We start from the raw sequence: 24,070 nt of genomic DNA, 5'->3' as shown, positions 1-24,070 counted from the left end.
TCGCTACTCACCAAAGTAGGAGGTGGAACAATGTTTTGTGTAGTATGTTATGCCAATTGAGCTTGATATCCCCTGTGACTATAGTCCAAAGCCCACAGGTTCAACTACTCAGTCTCTCTGGGTAGCTGGCTGTGACCAATAAGTGACTACAATCTTGTCCCTTGTCAGCTCTACTATACACCTGGGAATTCAGATCATACATATACACTTATAGGACCATTGTCTGCCAACCCTATACATGGTCTTGGATACACTCCCCACTTCATAGACATACCTAATAGTTCAGCCTGTCCACCCATCTATCCACCCGTATTCCCATGTTTGCCTTCACTGACAATACAGTACTGTATGTGCAAAAGGGTTCATCTTTGTTGTCTGTACCTCCCATGCACCTCTCTATGTCTTCCTCTTCCTCAATGCCACCATGTGGATCACTCGTATTTGGTATATTTACCTTCTCTTCACCCAAATCAATATTTACCTCTATCTATCTAACAGTGTTCCCTCCCCTACTCTCCCACCCCTAGTAACCGACAAAGAAAATTTCCTTCTATAGGTAAACATTTTTTTATTTTATAATAACAGACTAATACAATATTTGTCCTTCTGTGATTGACTTATTTCACTCAATATAATGTCCTCCAAGTTCATCCTAGTTATGTGGTGTTTTGCAGATTCTAGTTTATTCTTTAGGGTTGCATAGTATTCCATTGTGTGTATGTACCAAAGTTTGGTTATCCATTCCTCAGTTGATGGTCACCTACGGTTTCCACTTTTTGGCTATTGTAAACAGTGCTGCAATGAGCATGGGTGTGCATATGTCTGTTCTTGTCATGGCTCTCACTTCTTTAGGATATATACCTAGTAATAGAATAGCTGGGTGAAATGGTATTTCTAATTCCAACTTTTGAAGGAATCACCATACTGCTTTCCACAGTGGTTGTACCATTTTACAGTCCCACCAGGAGTGTATGAGAGTTCCAATCTCTCCACATCCTCACCAGCATTTGTTATTTTGTGTCTTGTTGAACTTTTTAAGACCTTTTTAATGATAATAATGATAAAAACTAAATTTATACATCGGGTTCTGTGTTAAGTATTTTTCACAGATTTAATCTTCACAACAACAAAAGCAGTGCTAATATAACTGCCACTGTACAGGTGAGACAATGGAGCTTAGAAAAGATGACTAATGTATTCATGATTACATAGCTGGTAAGGTACCAGGCTTCTGACTCAGGACTGTCTCCAAAGCCCATGCTCTTAATCAGTTGGCTTTTCGGATTTTTTAGTTATTCACACATTTACCATTGCCAGAAATACACATTTTATGTCAAGTTATCTCTTGCAAAGATTTCTCCTTTCTCTTTAGCATATTTCACTTTTTAATAAATAGCACGTCCCTGTATTTGTAACCATTTTATTTTACTTTCTAATTCTTTTTCCAGGAGATTAATAGGAAGACACTCTTACTCCTGTTTTGATCCAGTGGCCCTGGAAATGCCCTCCCTGACTCTGTGCATATTGGTTTTTATAAGTCTTCTTAATTATTTTGCCTGGTGCTTTCAGTGAAATAGTTGGTGTTGGTATCTGGGACCTGAGACAATTCAGGGAAGTAGCCTGATGCAGGGCAGGGCTTCCTGACCATTTCCACAACTTGTTAAGCAGAGAAAACCATATGTGTACTGGTGTAAACAAATGAGACTACTCACAGCGTGGGACAAGTGGCCCTACCCAGCCAGCATTCGGCTGAGGGAGATTCACTGGCTCACTCCAACTGTAATGCTCTCAAAGCACATTGGGTGTCCCCTGAACCCTATTTGGGAAGCTTTAGTGTTGTGGAAAGTGTAAAAACTTTAAAATCAGTCAAACCTGGTTTTATATTCCACTCCAACACTTACTAACCATGTAGCCTTAGACAAGTCCTTTTAACTTCTCTGACACTACGTTTCCCCAGGTGTAAATGGGGAGGATAGTTTTATCTTCTGGAATTGTAAGAATTAGGGAGAATACAAGTCAAGTGTTTCCTCCACAGTAAGAGTTTATGTGTGTACGTAACAGCTACTACTTTTGATTTCTTCGTATATTTGCTATATAAATCTCTACGCTTTTGTTTCTAATGATGCGTTTTTAAGGTACAGATGTCAGCTCATTGTCTCATCAGTGTTAAAAGACTAATTCAATTAAAATTAAGATAAGTGCAGAAGATGGATATATTTTTAGGGGGTAGGGTGGAGATGGCAATAAAAGCATTTGTGGTTGTTGAAAGTTTCTGAAGACCACAGAATGAGAAGGTCTTACAATGTCATTTCTTGAATAAGAAGTCTCAGGAGAGGGCCCTAAAGTACCCAGAAGGAACCCCAGAGCATCTCATGTGACAGAAAGTAAGAAAGGAAACTGGTATTCATGGGGCATTCACAATGCATGAGGTACTTTCATAGGACACATATTCTTTTTAATTTTCCAAACAACCTTGAGCACAGAGGTTCTAACTAGCGGTGATTTTGCCTCCCATGGAGTATTTGCTAATATCTGGAGATATTTTTGTTGGGTGGGAAGATGCTACTGACATCTAGTGGGTAAAGCCCAGGGATGCTGCTAAACTTTCACAACTCACAGGACAGCTCCCACAACAGGAATTATCAGTTACAAAACATCAATAGTGCAAAGATTACCTGGCTTTCCAACCCAGATCTGTACACCTCCAAAGCCTAAGCTCTTCCATGATGCCATATAGATGGCAATGAGTGTGGCAAAAAGGACCAAGGTAAAGAACTGGTGTAGTGGGGAGGAGGGAGGCACAAATTGGTGCTCAAAGGTATCGAATGAAAGAAGAAGTAGAATAGTGAGGATGAATGTGATCATCCTACTGCTACCCTGACATACCTCTGTGTTCTTGTTCCATAATCCAAAAGTGAGCCAGGGATTACTATGATAGAAAAAATCAGAGGAGGGTGTCTGAGAAATTGCCTGCACACTCTCCTCCATTATCTCTTCCAGACAGGATAGCACCTGAGATGGGAGGTCCTGAGCTGAGAATGGGGGCTCATTCTCTTCTTTCTCAGAGCACCAGCCCAGGGTGTGTCCCTAGAGGAAGAGGAGTGATTTGTTTCCAGTTTCTGAAATTTCTGTGGATTTGGAGTCGGGTTGAACCAGATTTATTCCGTGAAGGCCTAAATCTTCGGGGATGGAACAGTTGAGAGGAAAGAGGGTGGGAGGGGAGGAGCCTATGATAAAACAGAACGTTTCTTCTTAGTTCCTCTTTTGAACTCCAGAATTTGTGCGTCCCCTGAGGGTGGAATCTGTCAAGCTTCAAGAGAAGCCCGTGCCTGCTGTACTGACTCCAGGCTGTTAGAGCCTGTCTGCTCTAGGGAGTGATGGAAATCCCCTCATTCCTACCCTTCTCTGCTGGCAAGAGTGACCAGGCTGACTGCACATCTTCCCACACTTTGGGTCACATACTATTGTGGACAGCTCTGGTATTCCTGGGTAAGTCAGCTCCCTGGCTCCTGGAGAGGGAGGTGAAACAGGAACACAGGCAGGTTCACTTTCCTATCTCAGGGTACTGCTGCCTTAATTGGTGCTGAGCTTGGGCATGAATGAGGAGTGGCATGGGAAACACATCAGGAAAATCAGGAGAGTTATGGCAGGCTGATGAAGAGCAATTCTGACAATCCTGCTGGCCTTGGCAAATCATGAAATTGGCAGAGGTTTGTGTGTGTATGTGTGTGCATGTGTGTGTGTTGCTCATTCTTACTGGGCATCCAGGCCCCTAATGCTCTGCCACTGCCCATATGGTACCTTGCTCTGAGGAAAGTCTAGTGACTGGGCTTGAGTGACTAATGAGTGGCCAGAGTGTTTCCCTTCCTTAGAAATTGTGGTTTACGTGGGACCAAATATTAGGCAAGAGGGATATGGTGCCTTAGACAAGGGAAAGAGGGGAGGAGGCTATGAGAAGTATGTATTTTTTATTGTTGGTGGGAGTGGATGGAGAGAGAGCAGTGGTCATTCTCTCTGCTTCTGAAACCCTTCATGCAGAAGCCTATTTTCTTTATGTGTAAGAGATACTGCCTCTGGGCAGAAGAAGCACAGGAAAATCTGGTCTATCCACAAAACTAGGGCTCAGAGAATACAGAAGCCAGTACAATTTGGAACTTGTGGATTGTGAGACCAGAGAAATCATGCATGCCTCCTTTCACAGCTCAGACTACAGGTTAGATTCTGATTCTGATTCTGATCAGATGGAAAGCTGGGATTTTAGGCCCAGATGGAGAGTTATTTTTTGACTGTGTTCCCAGATGTGAGCGAGGGGAGAAGGACTGATGATTCTGGGTTGGAGGAAGAGTCTAGAGGAGACCAGAGCCCTACTGCTGGGACTGACTCCCCGTAAAAATGGCGTGGGAGCAGCATCTGATCTCCTCTAGCTTAACAAGGGGAAGAAGAGTCATTATCAGCAATATCAGCCCAAGGCTGATTCCAATGAGACAGAGGTCAGACATGCCAATGTCCTCCAACCTTTTTACCAATTCTGAAGACAACTATCCCTTCCACAGCACTCTCTACTTGTTTGCTGGTTTTGATAATTCATTACAATGGTCACACAGAACTCACAGACCATACTCACAATTATGGGGTTCATTAGGGAAGTAAGAGGATACTACACAGGATCAGGATCAATAGGAACAACTAAGAAAACAATTCTTAATCATGATAGCTTCTTCTTGTCCTCTGCCACTGGACACTGCTTGAAGCCTTCTGCCCTGAGCCCCACTCTGTGTCTTCTCAGGCAAGTGTTACAATTCTTAGTTCCATAGTCATCTTGTACCACTATTGCTCTTGCTACTGCTACGCCATCATCTCTCACTGTCTTTCATGTTACAGCTCTGTCTTCTGGGTCTAGGAACTTCATGGTGCAGAGACCCTAGGTCCAAAGGACATGCTTCACTCCTGTCTCTTCTTCTTGGTAGTAGTCAGGTCCTCCCTCTCGGCTCACTTCTTTCTCCTTTTATTATCTCTTGTAAGATAAAAAATATGACTTCAAGCAAGAGCATGACTTCAATGAGGCAGTGGAAGGGTGGTGACTTGAATAAGGGTAGTAAGGATGATGACTAGGGTTTGGGGGGTGACTTGACTCTTGACACATCCCATCCTAATCCTGCCTCATTAATATAACTGACAAGTCACTCCCAAATGGGACCATAACTACAGACATCACAACACATCACAAAATGGGGGACAATTACATCAGATCACAAAATGAGTTGGGAATCATGGCCTAGCCAAGTTGATACACAATCTCAATCATCACAGGTTCCATACACCTTATTTGCATAGTCCTATGCAGTCATTGTGTAAGAGTCCCAAAGACAATGGCTAGAAGGGCCATATTAAGTAATTCACTGCACCACACTCCCCCAACTCAATTCCTGGGCTTCCATATCCATATCCACCTGAAGATGGCCCCAGAGGAAGACATTCAGTCACTCTTCCAACTTAAGTGCTATGACTGATAGTGAAATATGGTCAGCCTCGGAAGGAAGGTTGGGCAATCCTACTTCCATAGTGATACTGCCTCGGAAACCCAAGGAGGGGTCGCTATGAGTCGGGGCCGACTCGACGGCACATAACAACAACAATAACAACTGGGAGTTCTCAGCCCTCAATACTGGGTGATCTTGGGCTATAGGACATGGAAGTAAGGAAGAGAGAGTATTCCACTATGAGCAGGATGGAATGGATTGAGGCAGCATAGAATGTAAAATCAGCACCAAACTACCTCATTTTTCATGTGGGGAAGCTGAGGCTTGAAGAGGTAACTAACAGTGAACCAATGTGTTGGTCACCAGGGCAAGACTCTGGGGAAGGATCTTTGGTACTTTCTTCCATTTTCCTTTTTGTTAAGTAACCAAATATCTACTCCATTTTTTTTTCCCTTCCTTACCGAGGCCACCATGTTTAGGTCTTCGTTTCTTGATCATTCAGTTTTTACAACACCCTCTGATCAGGTCTTGATCCCTCCCATTTCTTTTCCCTCAGATACATTCTACTCATATATTCAAGCACAACTATGACTAAAGCACTGCACTTCATAAGTGCCTTGAGTGTTGCTGCATTGCCTACTGAGTGAAGCCCACATTCTGCCCTTCTGACCCTATTCCTAAATATACCTTCTTCTGTAGCCAGGCAATGTACTTCCTTGATTTCAACACCTTTGTTCCTGCTCATTCTTCAAACTATTTGTTTAAACCTTATGTAAATTCTACTATGTGCCGGGACCTGGGGATATATCAAGGAGCAAGACAGACAACTTTCTTAACCTTAAGCACAAGTCCCTTGTGGACTTTTTTTTTTTGTACATGTACATGGTTTATTATAAATGTCACTGATATGAAGGATGTATGGCACACAGTTTACAATAGTAACACAAAATACAATATATTTTTAAAAAATGAATTTCATTTAGCAATGTATTTTCACAGAATACTGTCATCAATTTTTGTCAGACTTTTGTCTCCCTACACAATGTATGGTTGAAATTGTCCTGGAGAAACAAATCTATGTGAAAATGTGAATGCCAGTTGATACTTTGGTTTATATTAGTCAGTATAACAAAAGTGAAACAATGACTTTTGTAGACTTTTACGTTTTCTTTTAAGACCAGTGGAAGAAGGTCATTGAAGACTTTTAATCAGGAGAGTAACATTAACTGATTTTAATTTTTAGAAAAGAACTCTAGCTTTTCTGCAGAAAATGGTTTATAGGGGGAACTAGAGAAACAAGAAAACAATTTAGGAGATGGATGTACCAGTATGAGACAAAGCTGATGATGAATCAGTGGTGGTCATGTAGATGGAGAGAAGTTGATGGATTCAGGTTCTAAGTTGAAAGTAAAATCAACTGAATTTGTGGGTGTGAAGTGCGATAAGGCTGGGAAATGGAGAGAAAAAAAGATGGCTCTTGTTCTGGTTACCTAGCGCCGCTCTGACGAGAAATATACCACAAATGGGATGGCCTTAACAAACAGGAGTTTATTCTCCCAATTTGGGAGCTCTGGTAGCATAGTGGCTAAGACACTTGACTGCTAACCAGAGGGCTGGCGGTTCAAACCCACCAGCCACTCCTCGGAAGGAAGATAGGGCAATCTACTTCCGTAGTGATACTGCTTCGGAAACCCAAGAAGGGGTCGCGATGAGTCGGGTTCGACTTGATGGCACATAACAACAACACAACAACAACATTCTTACAATTTGGAGGCTTTAAGTTCAAGTTCAAAGTGCCAAGCTCTAGGGGTTGGGTGAAAGCCCCTCAACCTTTGGGTCTAGCTCTGCCTCCTGCTGCCGGTCCACTGGAGCTAGAGGCATTTCTTCACTCAGACAGCTGCTGGCTGCTGAGGCTGAGAAGCCCCAAGGTTGGCAAGTAAAGAGGCACAGTCCTGATGTTACCAAACCACACAGCAGGCCATTAACTTAAGTCCATTGTAAGTCCCAAGGTCAGCAGAGCATAGCAGGCTGCTGAGCAATGACATGGCTATTTGCAGGGTCCAAATATGCCCATAGGCTAGAGACCATTCCCAAGGCTTCTCCTTATATACAGGAAGCAGACTACATCCTAAAGGCAGCTACTCAGCTGCTTGTGGTAGATCCCCCCATGGAGTTGATTGCCAGTCTCATCATGGGGAATAACTATCACCACCTGCCCAGCCACTCAACTAGACCCAGCCAAGTTGACACACAAACATAACTACCACAGCTCTTAAGTTTTTGGCATGAATAACTAGCTAGATAGTGAAGATGTACCACTGAACCATTATTCTGTACCATTGAATCGATACTGTCTGGGAGAGAAATAGAATGTACCTAGTTAATTTGGCAGGAGCTCTGGTAGCATAGTGCCTAAGGCATTTGACTGCTAACCAGAAGGGTGGTGGTTCAAACCCACTAGCCGTTCCTTGGAAGGAAGATGGAGCAATCTACTTCCATAGTGATACTGCCTCGGAAACCCAAGGAGTGGTTGCTATGAGTTGGGTCTGACTTGAAGGCACATAACAACAACAGTTAATTTGGCAACATAGAAGTCATTGGTGATTTTGACAATAAAATTTTAGTGGGCTAGTGAGGGCATAGTCCTAATTAGAGAGTGCCAAGTAGTGAATGGAAGGAAAGGAAATGAGGACAGATGATGTAGAAAAAAATAACAAATTTGGTTGTGAAAAGGAGCAGAAAAATAGTGCAGTAGCTGGGAGGTCCAGGGAGAGTTTTTCTCTAATGAAAGGTACTGAAATATATTTATGTTGACAAGAAAGAGCCAACATAGAAGGAGACACTGATGATGCAGAAGAGAAATGGAATAACTAAAACAGAGAAATCCTTAAGAGGTTAAGAGATAATGAGATCCAGGGTGCACATATACAGGTTGACCATAGGTAGGAGGTGAGATACTTTCTCCAGTGAAAAGATGGGAAGGAGATCATGAGTACAGATGCAAGTAGATTAGTCCATTTAGTTGAGGGAAGATGTGAGATGTCCTATCTGATTGCTTTTGTTTTCTCAGTAAGGGAAGACATCAGCTGAGAGTGACCAAGGACTGGAGGCAGAGAATAAGACAGGAAGGTTTGGGGAGTGTACTAATTTCCTAGGGCTGCTGTAACAAATGACCACAAACTAGATAATTCTCTCACAATTCTGGAGGCTAGAAGTCTAAAATCAAGATGTCAGCAGGGTTTATTCTACTCTGGAGGCACCAAGAAAAAGCTATTCCAAGCTCTCTCCTAGCTGTTAGTGGCTGGCAGCAATCATTGGCATCCCTTTGCTTGTAGCTTCATCACTCCAATCTCTGCCTCTGTTGTCTCCGTTTGTGCCTTTGTCTTCTCTTCTTATCAGGTCCCCAATCATTGGATTAGGGCCCACCCTATTCCAGTACAAGCTCATTTTAACTAATTATATCCTGCTTCTCCCCCCCCCCCCCAAAAAAAAAAACCTCACTGCCTTCCAGTTGGATCCGACTCATAGTGACCCCTCCTTGGGTTTCCGAAGCAGTAACTCTATGGAAGTAGATTGCCCAACGTTCCTTCTGAGGAGTGGCTGGTGGATTTGAACCACCAGCTTTCTGGTTAGCAGTATATCACCAGAGCTCTCTGGAACAAGAGAAGGGCAAGGGAAATAGGAGGATTTTCAAGGAGGTAATTATAATAATGAACTATATAGTGAAAATAGATGCTGGTTGAAAAATAGACAGTATTTCATCTTTTTTTTTTTAATTTTTCTTGCTGCTGTTGAGAACACACATCACAAAAACATATACCATTTCAACAGTTTCTACATGTACAACTCAGTGACACTGAATTCTCACCCTCCTTTTCTGAGTTCTTCCTGATCCATTAACATAAACTTACTGCCCAAACTTTTGTTTGGTTTTAAGAAGACTTCAGAGGATAATTTTGGTTTAACATTTAAAGATTATCTCAGGGTAATAGTTGTTGGGGTTCATCCAGTCTCCATGGCTCTCAAATGTTTGGAGTCTGTGAGAACTTGAAATTCTGTTCTACATTTTCTCCCTTTTGATCAGTATTTGTATTCTTCTATAAAATCTTTGATCAAAATGTTCAGTAATGGTAGCCAGGCACCATCCAGTTCTAGTTTCATGGCAAAGGAGGCAGTTGTTCACAGAGGCAATTAACCACACATTCCATATCCTCCTCCTATTCCTGACTCTCCTTCTTTCTCTTTGATCCAGGCAAATAGTGACCAATTGTCATGTCTTGGACCCCTGCTTACAAACTTTTAAGACCCCACACACCATGCAATGAATTAGGAGGTAGAAAAGAAGCACTAAACACATTATTTGGTCAATTAAGTGGGATGTCCCATGAAGTCATGACCCTAAACCTCAAAACAAAGAAACCAAATCCCACGAGGTGTTTGGTTGTACATAAGTAGCTAACAACAACAACAAACAAACCAAACTCACTGCTGTTGAGTCAGTTCCAACTAACAGCGACCCCTCCTTGGGTTTCTGAGGAGGTTTCTCTATGGAAGTAGACTGCCCAGTCTTTCTTCTGAGGAGTGACTGGTGGGTTTGAACTGGTTAGCAGTCAAATGCCTTAGGTACTGTGCCACCAGAGCTCCTACATAAGTAGCTATACCTACTCTTTTTTTTTTTTTTGGGTTGTTGTTGTAAATATAGCTATCACACAACTTTTGCTGATTCGGCTTTTGACAGGTGTACAACTCATTGACAGCAATTAAAATAATTGGCTGTGCAACCCTACCCTTAATCAATGTAGTTTTTCTATTACTGTTAACCTACCATTTCCCCCTCCTGCCCACCCCTAATAAATTTTGGTCTCTATACATTTGCCTTTTCTTGTCTTTTTATACAAGTGAGCTCATACAATATTTGTCCTTTTATATACATACCACATTTTGGTATATATATGTACCACATTTTGATTATCCATTCATGTAGATGAGCATTTAGGTTGTTTTTGCTTTTTGGCTCTTGTGAATAGTGCTGCAATGAACAATTCTTTGTGTCTTTGCTTTCAAGTTTTGTGGGTATATACCTAGGAGTAGAATTGCTGGATCATATGATAGTCAGTGCTTAATCTTAATGAGGCCAAAGATAATTATTGTGCAGATACTTAAGCAGATGAAATGAAAGGAGAGGAGGGTGTAGTTAAAGGATGAGATGTTTGATTTTGGAAGTGGTATGATTTCTGGGAGCTCTGGTGCGTAGTGCCTGAGGCAATTGACTGCTAACCAGAAGGTTGACGGTTTAAACCCACCAGCCACTCCTTGGATGGAATATTGGGCCATCTATTTCCACAGAGATACTGCCTTGGAAACCCAAGGAGGGGTCACTATGAGTCCGAATTGCCTCAATGGCAGTGAGTTAGGATTTCTGGTGATGCCAAGGTCTTGAGGAAACCATGGGCATATGTGGCTAGGATGTGTAGAAGAAAGTTCCCTGGAAGGGAATGAAGGAAAACCAAAAGAATTAAGAGGCCACATGTTGAATGGGTCATCCAAATGGATTTTGGATCACTGAAATAACCTCTTTCTTAACTAATCTCTTCGATATTTTTCTGTTTCCGATCCATCAGACATAGCTCCTACTTGAAAATTTTGTGACTTCCCATTGTTTACTAACTAAGGAACAAATTTTTTTTTGAGTATATTTATTTTAAATTTTACCATATGTCAAGGAGCAAGTAAGCCAAATGCCTAATTTAGATTATCTCATTCAATCCTTGCAACAACTCTATGAAGGCAATGCTGTCAATATCTCCATTTACAAATGAGGAAACTGAATCACAAATAAGTTAAGTACTTTGTACAAAAGCAACTAGCAATGGTGGAGTGAGCATTTACACCCAGCCTGTGCTCTTACTTACTATCATATTACCTGAGATTTGGAGCCCTCCAGAGTATGACTCCTTGTTCCCTTTTCAGCTTTGTCCCTCATTATTGGAGATGTTTAAGCAAGGACCAGAATTCAAGCAGAGGTTGGACTGCAATTTGCTGGGAATGTTGTTAAGTACCTGCTGGTCCTTCCCATGGAATACCAAAACCAAACCAAATTCACTGCTGTCGAGTTGGATCTGACTCATAGTGAACCCCTCTTTGGATTTCCAAGATGGTATCACTACTGAAGTAGATCACCCAGTCTTCCTTTCCAGGAGTGGCTGATGGGTTTGAACTGCCAGCCTTCTGCTGAGCAGTCAAATGCCTTGGGTACTATGCTACCAGAGCTCCCCCCATGGAATACAGTCTTCCTTTTTCAATTTGTTAAAATCATATCAACTCATGAAGGTCTGTGGTGAATACTATTTTCACCATGGAATTTATCTCCTTTCCAATCCCAAACCCTACCAAATGCAGAGCCTTGGGAGCTTTTCCTCCTCTAAATCTCAACAGCATTTTATCCATACTCTTCTAATGGTGTTAAGCACATTTTTCTTACATTAGATTATACATGTGCATCTCCACATTGTTGGCTTAACGAGGGCAAACATTTTTCCCTTAGGTGGACTCAGCATACACTGTAAGACAATAGGGAGCCCATGTGGGTTTGTTGATTTACACTGGATTACAAAGTAATGGAGTGACAGCCTATATGACCATGAGAGCAGAAGAACTAGATGGTGCCTAGCTATCACTGTCAACCACTTGGAAATGGATCAGTGCAGAAGATCCTGGATAGAGTGGGAGAACAATGTGAAACAAAATTCAAAATCATCATCATAATAATAATAATAAAAATAAGACCAGGTTTACTGGTCTAATAGAGCCTGGTGAGACCTCCAAGACTATGGCCCCTAGTCGCTTTTCAGGTCTGGAACTGAACTCATTCCTATGGCTTTCAGTGAAACAATAGACAGGCATATAGGGTGAATATTTACATCAGGTAGATACACTCCTTAAGAGCTCTGGTGGCATAGTGCCTAAGGCATTTGACTACTAACCAGAAGGCTGTCAGTTCAAACCCACCAGCCACTCCTTGGAAGGAAGATTGGGCAATCTACTTCCATACTGATATCACCTCAGAAATCCAAGGAGGGGTTAGGGTTACGGTTATGGTTAGAATATCAGTCATGGGAGAACAGAAGGACAGTATTTGCATAAGGGGATAGCTCAGGGGGCATGAATGCACAGGAAAGGACGACTCAGGGAAGAGGTAACTGCAGGAAGGAAGTGGGAAGAGAGCTCTTACCGTGTGGGGACTGCAGTCAATGTCATGAAACAAAATGTGCATAACTGCTTTATGGAAAATGAATTTGCTCTGTAAACTTCTACCCAAATCAAAATAATAATAATAATATGTAATTGATTGAGTGGTACAAGTGTCCATATAAAGGCAGTGGCAGAATCAGGACCCCAATATTGTTCTCCAAACTCCCAAGCCAACATTCTTCCTACGTTTGTCTTACCCCTTACTCTTGCTTCAGTTTCTTTCCATATTTTACTTTGGTCCAGAAGCTTGTTGACTTTCTCTTAGCACAAACACAAGTGAAAGTCCTCACCAACGGTCAAAAACACACACTGGACTCGTACATACACACATACACACATTGGGCTCTAATTTAGCTAAGGATCTAACTTCACTTCTTCATCCAATAATATCAAACAACCAACCTATTGCAGTTGAGTTGATTCTGACTCATGGCGACTCTGTGTGCTGCAGAGTAGAACTGTCCTCCATAACGTTTTCAAACATATGACATTTTGTAAGCTGATCTGCAGGCCTTCCGAGGTACCTCTGGGTGGGTTCAAACTGCCAACCTTTGAGTTAGTTGTAGTGTGCTTAACCATTTGCACCACCCAGGAACTCCTTCACCCAATAATAGTGCCCATAAATCTCCCCTCCCCTACTTCTACTAAATTTTCCTGGGCCTTCCTAGATCTCATAATGTTTTCCACTTGGGAAAATCTTTCCCTCACCACAAGCACTCCCCTTTCCCCCCATCTGAGGATATATATCTGGTGTCCTGTTGCAGTCTCCATCTTATTCTATTATATATTTATAATAGCAAAAAAGTGTTACAATTGAAATGTCAAGCCATAGGAATGTTAATTTAATCATAGATACCCAAATAGTGGGATATATTAGAGTCATTAAAAATGCCAGAGAGAAACAAATTCATCTCCTAGACTTTGTATTGCTCAGTAAAAAATCAAATTAGAGAACAGTTTTTACATAATATCTTCATTTTTCATTTATATATGTCTAATTGTGTACATCATGTGTATGTTTTTGGAAAAAATCCAAAAGGATGTATACCAAAATGTTTGCTTATGTGTGCTTTCTGTTTTCTCTACAGTGATCATGGATCTGGGTTACCTATGTAATCCTCTACTGAACACCTCTTTTCCTCCTCCTTCACAGAATAACAAATCTTGCTCTTAGGACAGACTCTGACAAAATCATTACAATGAAGTGTAAATCATATGTGACGCTGGACAGGGATCTCCTTTCAGAGACATTTTGAATTTAAGTAGTCAAAAATGTTAAACCAAAAGGAAGTATCACAAAACAGATGAGAGAAGGCTGGCTTTATATTATTTTGTTCCATTTTCTTCTGTGGCTGGGGTAGGAGCTCTCAATCTTTTTGAAAGTCTTCCTCATTTAGGCAGTCACAGGAGATGCTGGGCTTTGCTATGGGTGGGATGAAGATGTCTTCTAGACCTAGGCTCCTTACCAGGGCAGGGATATCTTGGTGTTGAGACTCAGACTGGGCTGATCTTTGTTTTCTCTCTTACAGTTCCTGTTGCTGGAACATCTGGTAAGTGCTGAACCCACATCCTCTCCCTCCCCCAGCCACACTCCTCCTCTACTCCCACTGCCCTGTGCATCAGCTAACCAGAGCCTGGCACCACAATCAGGAAAGGGCAATTGCTCCTGGAAGATGCCTTGCCCTTTATCCTTCTCTCCTTCCCCTCTTCCCAGGAAGGTGGATGGTGAGCACCCTTATGCACAAGTGCTTCAACCCTTCTGGTTCTATGATGGTGAGATATCACAGATACTGTCACAGAAAACGAGAACTCTGTTCTCTTGTTCAACTGCCTTCCTTTCTCCAAATAAAATCAACGGAACAAAACAAAACCATCACTGCCATTGAGTCCATTCCAACTCATAGCAACCCCCGTTGGATTTCAAAGGCTGTAAATCTTTACGGAAGCAGATGGCCTTATTTTTCTTCTGCAGAGTGACTGATGGGTTCAAACCGCCAACCTTTTGTTTAGCAGCCAAATGCCTTAACCACGACACCACCAGAACGCCTTAAAATAAAATCAAGAGCCCAGCAATTTTAGTTTCAGCCTCATACAAAACCACATGATCTCCTTAGGTTGTGCTCATGTGTTGCTAAATCCTCTACTTTGCACGGCTCTTTGGGGCTGTTACCTTGCAGAGAGAGAGGGAGATGCCTCTGGTTGTAGCTTGGTGTAGAGGACATTGCTAGGCACTTCTTTCTTTGTACCACTCACCTTGCTAGGAAGTCAGCCCAGCTGGTAGGGCTCCTAAGACTTCCCTCCCTCTCTCTTTATGCTTCTGAGGCCACAGAGGCTCCTCTGTACTTGGTTGAGGAGGGGCCATCCTGCCCTCCTTCCTAATGGATAAGGAATGACATTGTGTTCAAACAGAAAGGTGATATCTGACTCCCAAGCCTGACATCTCCACAAGATGCATGCATTTATCTTCAGTCAGCTCTGGAGAGAGTTTGTTTACAGTGGTGGAAAGTGAACCCCAAAAGATTATTACATGTGAGATGTGTGTGTGTGCCTGGATGAGAGAGACACAAAGACACACACACACCTACTCACACACAGAGAAGGAACTGGTTAGTATAACCTGTGGAGATTTTATACATATATTCTTCCCTGGGTGATGCAACTTCTCTGGGTTAAAGTTACTAACTGAAAGGTTGGCAGTTTTAACCTACCCAGAGGTACCTTGGAATAAAGGCCTAGTGATTTATTTCCAAAAGATTATAACCATTGAAATCCTAAGGACAACATTTCTACTCTGAAACACGTGGACTTGCCATGAGTCGGAGTTAAATCAATGGCAACAAGATGCTGTCTGCTTCTGAGTGGGAGAGGAGCTCCCTGAGGAGACCTAGGTTCTCAGGCCTCATGGTGGGATGTGTGAGTAAAAGGTTGCAGACCAGTTCTAGATCTGGCTCCACTATTGCTGTCCTCAGTAGGACTGTAGGTTCTTCTTTGTTTGACATTCAGGGCCTGCTCAGTCTCCTTCTCTTATACTTCCCTTTCTCTCTGCTCCTCAGAAGATCTTCCAAAGGCAGTGGTGAACTTGGAGCCACCATGGGTCAATGTCCTCCGAGAGGACAACGTGACTCTGAAGTGCCAAGGGACTCACACCCTTGGGGACGACTCCACCCAGTGGTTCCACAGAGGGAGCCTCATCCCAACTCAGGTCCAGCCCAGCTACAGCTTTAAGGCCACCATCAATGACAGCGGGGAGTACAGGTGCCAGATAGGCCAGACCAGCCTCAGCGACCCTGTGCAGCTGGATGTATCTTCTGGTCAGTGGAGGGCAACCTGGGAAGGGTTTGGGAGGACAGGGAGAGATGCAATCTGCTTACATTGCAGAGGCTTTCAGGAAGAAGGGGTGGTGGCTTGTTTACTGGGAAGCATCACTGTGAGTTGTTGGAAGCAGTTTTTGTCCACTCATTTCCCTTTCCATCTACCTCCTTTCTCAGCATGTGTGGTGGGGGTGGAAGTTTCTATGACATTCCTCCAAATCTATTAATGATGATTTTTGCCCCCTCCTGATTGAGAAAGATCACAAGACCACAAACATGTGAGAGAAGCAGAAGGAAATCTTTACTCCATAAAAACCCTTCCAATCTAATGGCAGAGTAGAAAAAGACAAGGTTGGCATCAGACCACAGCTGAATCTGGCTCTGGAAGTTACTAGCCATGTAACGATGATGACTTTATTAACCCTAGACTCTGTTTCCTTATCGCTTTCCCCACTCCTTCTCCATGCTCTCAGAGTCCCCAATGCTCTTCTGTGCCTTGTCTTTCTCTTCCACCAGACCATGGGCAACTTGAGGTGAAAGCTGTGTCTTCCTAATCTTTGTATTTCTAGTCCCTGACACAGGGCAGAACTTAATAAGTGCTTGCTGAACAGATTAATGATTTTATAAAACTTCTGGCACAAAGTAGGTTTTCTATAAAGATAAAACTAAAAAACTATTGAGTCAGGTCCGACTCATAGCAACTCTTCCTTGGGTTTCCAAGGCAGTATCACTATGGAAGTAGATTGCCCAACCTTCCTTCTGAGGAATGACTAGTGGGTTTGAACCACCAGCCTTCTGGTTAGCAGTCCAATGCCTTAGCAGTCTAATGCCTTAGGCACTACGCCACAAGAGCTCCTGTGATTAAGATGGATACATTATTTCTCTTCACTTGATCCCCTCTTCTTGCCTGATTTCCAGATTTTCTCAAAAAGTGTATATCAAGTTAATTACCTGTGACGCTGTTGCCTTTAAATGAATACTCTGCTGACATGAAGGTGCTACTATTTACTAACATTCATCAAATAAACTAATGTTTGTTGAATGCCCATGACTTTCTACTATCTCCAAAGACACATTTCTCTGCTGTCTGTGCTCTATCTCCTCACCTACTGTCTTTTCTGTTAGACTGGATTCACCCCATTCTCTCAGAGAAGTGCTACATCTTGGGAGTCTTCTGTATCCTTCTGCAGAGGCTTGTTGGGTTCAGGACAGGGCTCCACCTGGGTTTATCTCCTGCCCTCTCCTGGAAAAGAAGAGATGAGTATATCCTGAACCCCTCCTGTGTGCCAGGAACTATTGTAGACACATGGTATTATTATGGCCCTTTTCACAGATGAGGAAACTGAGGCTCAGAAGAGGTAAATTTCAAAACAACCAAACCGGTTGCCATAGAGTCAGTTCTGACTCATGGCAACTCCATGTGTGTCAGAGTAGAACTGTGCTACATATAGTTTTCAAAGCTGTGAACTCTCAGAAGCAAATCACCAGGCCTTTCTTCTAAGGCACCTCTGGGGGGGGGGGGTCCAAACCACTAACCTTTTGGTTAGTAGTCGATTGTTCAAACATTTGTGCCACCCTTGGACTCTAGAATTAAATAACTTTCCCAATAATTCTGAGCTCATAAATGATGGAGTAAGAACTTGGGATTAATATTGCCTGATTCCAAACTTGACCTATTTCCACCATACATCATATCCCACCAGTAAGGCTGGTCTAGGTCCCAGAATTGAGCCAAAACATCCTGGGTCCTGTGGTCTCTCTGTATCTTTCAGATTGGCTGCTACTCCAGACCCCTCACCTGGTGTTTGAGGAGGGAGAGCCCATCGTGCTGAGATGCCACAGCTGGAGGAACAAGCCTCTGTACAAGGTCACATTCTTCCAGAATGGAAAATCCAAGAAGTATTCTCATGCAAATTCTAACTTCTCTATCCCACGAGCAAATGTCAGTCACAGTGGAGATTACCACTGTACAGGAGTACTAGGGCAGCTGCACCACTCACAGCCTGTGACCATCACTGTCCAAGGTGTGGGGAACTTTGTCAAGATGTAAAGAGGGGCAATGGTTGCACAACTCAAAGAATGTAATCAATGTCACTGAATTGTATGTGTAGAAACTGTTGAATTGGTGTGTGTTTTGCTGTGTGTATTCTCAAAAAAACAACAAAATAAACAAAACCAAACAAACAGTAACAATGAGAAAAAAAAAAAAAAAAAAGATGTAGAGAGGGGAAAGAGTAGATGGTTATTTAGAACTAAGGTTATAGGGGCCTACACAAAAATCTCAGAAATGCCTCCACAAAAAAGTTGGACACTGGGAACAAATGTGGGGGCCTTGCTGAGAGTTAGTCAGATCCAAGAGTAGGGGCCAGAGCTCTGAGCTCTGTAGACTCCTGAGTTCTTATATTTCTAAATAAGAGGTGACAAGGCTATTGTCCCCCCTCTGAAATGAAGGCTCCATACAAATACAACAGCAGGTCTCCCTCAGCGGTTCCCTAAACTCCTGGACATTCCTAGGAGCTGAGGTTTGCCTGGTCTCTTCCATGCCTCATGTTATGTCCAATCACTCTCGAAGGCCTGACATGTCTTGGACAGTTCAGTGCTGTGCTTGATATAGCAATAGTGTCTCCTTCAAAGGGAGCCTTCATGCCCACTCTCCCTGCTATCCTGAAGACTGAGAGGAACACTTCCCTCTGCCCCTGCACATCCACCAATGTGCCAAGGCCTCATTAATTTGGTGGAAACACCTGGGTGTGGGGAAGACACAAGCTCAGCCATAGAAACCTTGTGCAGTATGGGTTTAAAGGAAGAAGAGAGTGTTACACCCATGAGTGACCCAGGCACAAAACAGCTACAGGTGACAAGCACTGGGGCACAGCTTTGGAGGAGGATGGGGAGGTGGAGGTGGGACAGGAATAGTACTGCCTGTCCCGTGGTGTAATAACTTGAGCTCTTCTCCAGGGTCTAACAACTCGATGTCTTCAGTGGAGATGACAATTGCAGCTGTGGTTTCTGGGATTGCTATAGTGGCCATTGTTGCTGCCGTAGTAACCTTGTTCCGTCTCCGGCGAAAGCGGAGTTCAGGTTTGTAGTTTCCTTTAGCTCTGTTATCAGTTCCCACTTGGGCAAAACCCTATCCTCAGCCTTTTCCAGAACGCCTGTCTTTGGACAAGATAAATCTTAGCATTCAGATATAGCACCATATTTCATTCATTCAACAAACATTGAATTAACTTGCTTATGTGTTAAGAACTGTACTAGACACTGTGGGTGACACCAAGATAATGAAGTCCAGTCCCTTCCCTCAAAGAGTCTGTAGTATTGTGGGGAAGATAGAATCACAAATAGATAATTATGATAACATAGGATAAGGACAATGATAGAAAAAAGCAAAGGCTGTGATGGGGGTACAGAGGAGGCCACATAACCCAGCATACAGCTGAGCATTTAGAGAAGTTTTCAAGGGGAGGAAGTACAGTGATTGAAGCACATGTGTTGGAGACAGACTGCCTGGGTTCAAATTTGAGCTCTGTAGCTCACCAGCTATGTGACCTTGGTTGGGTGAGTTGCTTAACCACTTTGTGCTTCAGTTTCCTCATTCGGAAAAAGAGGACATTATAATAGAATTCACCTCACGTGGTTGTTGTGAGGATGAATGAGGCTAGTGCGTGAACAATGTCTACCCATTGCCACTGAGTCTATTCCAACTCATAGTGACCCTATAGGACAGAGTAGAACTGCCTGATGGGCAGTTTCTAAATTTCTAAGATTGTACATCTTTACGGAAGCAGACTTCCACATCTTTCTCCTGCATAGTGGCTAGTAGATTCCAACCACCAACTTTTTAGTTAGTAGCTGGGCACTTAACCACTATGCTACCAGGGCTCCAAACAGAGGCTGTTGTTGTTATGTGCCGTCAAGTCAGACCTGACTCATAGTGACCCCTCCTTGGGTTTCCGAGGCAGTATGACTACGGAAGTAGATTACCCAACCTTCTTTCCGAGGAGTGGCTGGTGGGTTTGAACTGTCAGCCTTCTGGTTAACAGTCAAGTGCCTTAGGCACTGTGCTACCAGAGCTCCTAAAGAGAGGCTAATATATAGTAAATAGCACATAAGTATAAGCTGTTAACCACTATGGAGCAGGGGAGCTTGAGTATAGCATTTAGACAGGCAAAGGGGACTGACTGGAAGATCATCCCAGGTGTGGGGAACAAAAGCATGGAAATGAGGAACACTGTGGCTAAGATGAGGCTTGGGGGAGAAGTAATGAGGGTATTGTAAGCAGTTTGATGCTGTCAAAACAATAAATCGTGAGGCAGAAAGAGAGGAGAGATAGGCTAGAAAGATGGAGGCCAGCTAGGCCATCTTATGGAACTTGAGCTTTGTTCCAAAGGCTATGGCAAGATTGTAAACTTCCTAAGAGCAGAAACCATATCTCTCCCTTGTTTCCTCAGCACCTAGCACAGTACTTGGCACACAGCAAGTTGTTCAATGAATATTTATTCACTGACTGACTAACTGAAGAACTTCACTCTTAGAAGGCAGCTTTGTTCCTCCTTAGTATTAATGTAGAAGAGCTGAGGGAGAAGGGAGGGTACCACAGAAATCTAGTAAGAACATCATCAAAATTCACAATTCCTGAGGGAGAGAAAGAGTGCTAAAGACACTGGGACACAAAGTAAAGGAGTAAAAATAAAAGACTTGGAGCCACAGAGAGAAAGAAAATAGTAATAATAATCAAAAAAAAAAAAAAAAACCACCCCAAACTCCCTGCCATCAAGTTGATTCCAATCCATAGTGTCCCCCTTTGGGTTTCTGAGGTGGTAAATCTTTATGGAAGTAGATTGTCCAGTCTTCTTTCAACAGAGTGGCTGGTGGATTTGAACTGCCAACCTTCTGGTCTTAGGCACTAAGCCACCAGAAAATTTTGCAGTTGGTTCATAGCCAATACCTCAATTACTGATAATACAGAGATATGAAGAAGAATCTGAGAGGGGGAAAGAGGTGATGCATTTATTCATTTATTTATTTTTAATAAGACAGAGCAAGTCTAAGGAGGATGTAATGGAGTGGGCTCTCCAACACTCCCAGAAGTCTCCATAATTACAGATTTCTTTCTCTCTGAAGGAACTCATTTATAGGCTAGGGCAGCCCCTGAACAGAGGGACTGAGGAGTGGGGAGGAGACAAGGCATCTGTGAGAGGGAACGGTCTATGTTGATTCTTAACCAGTCCTATCCCTTCCTGGTCCTTGATCCTGAGAACTCAGTCCCCACCCGTAATCCTACTAACCTCCTATGTGCCCCTCCTAGCTCTCCTAGGAAACCCTGAGCACAGGGAAATGGGAGTGACCCTCCCTGAGGAACCAGGTGAGTATAGCTCCCACTGTAGGGGCCCAGTGATGCCCCACCGAGGGCTGCCAAATGGATTGGAGCCAGCAAGATTTGGCTTGTGTGAGTTTATCTGGGATCACAGGCGAGGGAGGGACAATGGGTTGAGGGCAGGGACTCAAATCTCTTGGTCAGCTCTGAGTCTAACTCTTAGCCCTACAGAGGACTTTGCTGGAGATGAAGGGATGAGGAACATCTGTGTTCAGATACTGAGGGGGCAGGCTGTGTCCCAATTTCTGAGTCCAGGAACGCTAGAGATATGTCCAGCACAGAAAACTGGAGATAGTTTGGTCTTTCTGTAGGGCTTTGGCACAGCTGGCAAAGGATGGGGTTTGGGAGTTGAAAGACTGAAGCAAATGGTACTAAGGGGGTAGGATTCTAAAAGGAAGGGAGAAGGAGACTCAGGAAAAAACCCTAGACTTGTTGAGGAATCTGTTTCTGTGGAGTAATATAGGTGTGGGTGGTAGGGCTTAGCTCTTAATGGAATATTAAGAGGTGATTTGAGCTTGAAAAATGTTCTGGGACACTAGGGACATGATTTGGCTTTACTCTGGGGGCAATGCTTGGCTTTAATGTTCATTTATGTAAGTTTAGTGGATATGGGTCTGGCCCTAGATCTGTCACCATCGTTCAAGGAAATCTTGAGCAAGCCACTTCCCCTCATGGAGTTTAGTAACTTCTCTGAGGAAATGAGTGGGTTTGGCTTGGATGAACTCTAAACCCTCTCATGTCTGAGCTTTTGAGAATACAACTCCTGACCCAGATAGTATAAAAAGAGTAGAAGTAGTCCAAACAACTCCCTGACACTTATTAAGCCAAAGCTTGAAAGAACCTGGAGCTTTCTCTGGGGGCTCCTATGACAGCAGAAACAAGCAGAAAAAAGAGACCATTGAGGACTCTACCTCAGGTGGCTGGAGTGTGACTCAGAGCAGAGCCAATAGATTTGAGAGCTTGAGCAAAGTACCCTCTGTCTGACTGTGCTTTGAGCAAGGGCCCTATTTCCCTTGGCTAGGCCAAGTGGGGATATAGGCTTGGATTTGCACTGTGACCAAATCAGATATGTTGTTTGTTGTTGTTATGTGCCGTTGAGTCAGCCCCGACTCATAGCGACCCCTCCTTGGGTTTCCGAGGCAGTATCACTACCGAGGTAGATTGCCCAACCTTTCTTCCGAGGAGTGGCTTGTGGGTTTGAACGCCAGCCTTCTGGTTAGCAGTCAAGTGCCTTAGGCACTAGGCTAAGATATAGAAAAAAAAAAAAAAAAAAAGTTCAAGAACAACTGGATTAGCTGCCTTGATGTTTGGTTCTATCTACACTGATATAAACATATTTCACAAGACATTTATGCAGCTGGGCACTGGGGCTGATGGCAAACAGAGACTCTTTGTGTCCAGGGATAAATGAAGAGACTAGGTGCATTGTCTTACTTCCCTCCCCAACTTCCTGAGGGGCGCTGACTTGCTGATACTGAGGCAGCTTCACACACTGGCAAAGTGAAAGAGTTTATTGGTATAAAACAGTCAGGGAATTTGGTGTGTTTTGAATACTTACCCGAGAAAGTTCTTTCTTTTCCTTCTCACTCTCTCTCGTTCTTTCTTTTTAATGTCACAGAGTGAGTATTAGATTCTTCAGAGTTCCAATAAAGATTCTAACATTTGGCCTGTATGGAAATTGCCCACAGTCTTCTCTCCCTGAAGTTTGTGGTCAGCAAAAATTTGGACTTCATTTCATTCCAATACTGATTATCTCCACTTCCCCAATATCCCAGATCCCCGAAGCTTCCTGCTTTGCTTTGAGGATAGCTTACCAATTCTCCAAAAAGCATGTGGCATGAATGACTACTTCCCTTTGCCAGTGTGGCCAGTAGGGGAGGCTGTGTCTGGGATACAGAGGGTAGGTGGTAAATGAGGCCATATTTACTCAGCTCTTGGCCTAAAGGTCGTGGTTGGGGTTGGCGAGGCCCTCTCCTCAAGTGGGTTTGGGCATTAGTTTTATGCCCATAGCAGCAGCATGTATAGGCCCTCTTCTACAGCGGTGCCCTGGCTGATCTCTGTTCTTTTTGCCTGCAGCCAATTTCATTGATGATGAGGAAGCTGCCAAAGTTGAGGTGAGCCATCCCAGCCATCTTCTCTTCCATTCCCTACCCCTCTACACACAATGTCCATCCCCCACCCACACACACTTCTGTTGCTTTCTTTCCTGTGACTTCTCTGTGAATCCCTATTGCTCCTTTCTGTTTTCTCTAGGCTGAGAAGACAGTCACCTATTCACTTCTCCAGCACCCAGAAGGTCCGGAGGAAGAACCAGAATCCCCAGACTACCAGAACACTGCTTAGTCTCTACTGTCTTGCCCTGGGACTTGGGGAAGAGAATGAGAAAAGCTAAGATATGGTGTCTCCTGGCCTGAATTTCCCTTGGAAAGGACAAGGGGATGCTGCATTTCCAAGGAAGGGGAGGACTCTTTCAGAGTTATCTCCAGGAGTCCTGAAGCTCTCTGTTCTGAAAGCCACCGATGATATGGATCCAGATGATGGATGTACTGATTCCTTCTGTGCCTCAGCACTTCTCATCTAGACTCTTCTGTTTATACATCCACACAACCAATAAAATTAATTTCATTAAACAATAGTAGCAACAAGGGAAA

At 43.3% G+C, this 24,070-nt stretch overlaps 1 protein-coding gene across 1 annotated transcript in view; it reads left to right on the top strand.

The window, feature by feature from the left end:
* Positions 1 to 23,762, top strand: part of LOC103194414 (low affinity immunoglobulin gamma Fc region receptor II) — a 143,228-nt gene extending 119,466 nt beyond the window's left edge. Inside the window, exons 5-9 of the mRNA XM_042780532.1 lie at positions 15,788 to 16,042; positions 17,815 to 18,066; positions 19,001 to 19,123; positions 23,496 to 23,533; positions 23,673 to 23,762. Coding sequence (XP_042636466.1) covers positions 15,788 to 16,042; positions 17,815 to 18,066; positions 19,001 to 19,123; positions 23,496 to 23,533; positions 23,673 to 23,762 — 758 coding nt within the window. The remainder of the gene's footprint in view (positions 1 to 15,787; positions 16,043 to 17,814; positions 18,067 to 19,000; positions 19,124 to 23,495; positions 23,534 to 23,672) is intronic.
* The last annotated feature ends 308 nt before the right edge of the window (positions 23,763 to 24,070 follow it).

Source organism: Orycteropus afer, unplaced genomic scaffold, assembly GCF_000298275.1.
Source record: "Orycteropus afer afer isolate SDZICR_OR568_19922 unplaced genomic scaffold, OryAfe1.0 scaffold00044, whole genome shotgun sequence".
Taxonomy (NCBI): domain Eukaryota; kingdom Metazoa; phylum Chordata; class Mammalia; order Tubulidentata; family Orycteropodidae; genus Orycteropus; species Orycteropus afer.
The sequence above is the reverse complement of the archived record's forward strand: the minus strand, read 5'-3'. Positions and strand labels throughout refer to the sequence as shown.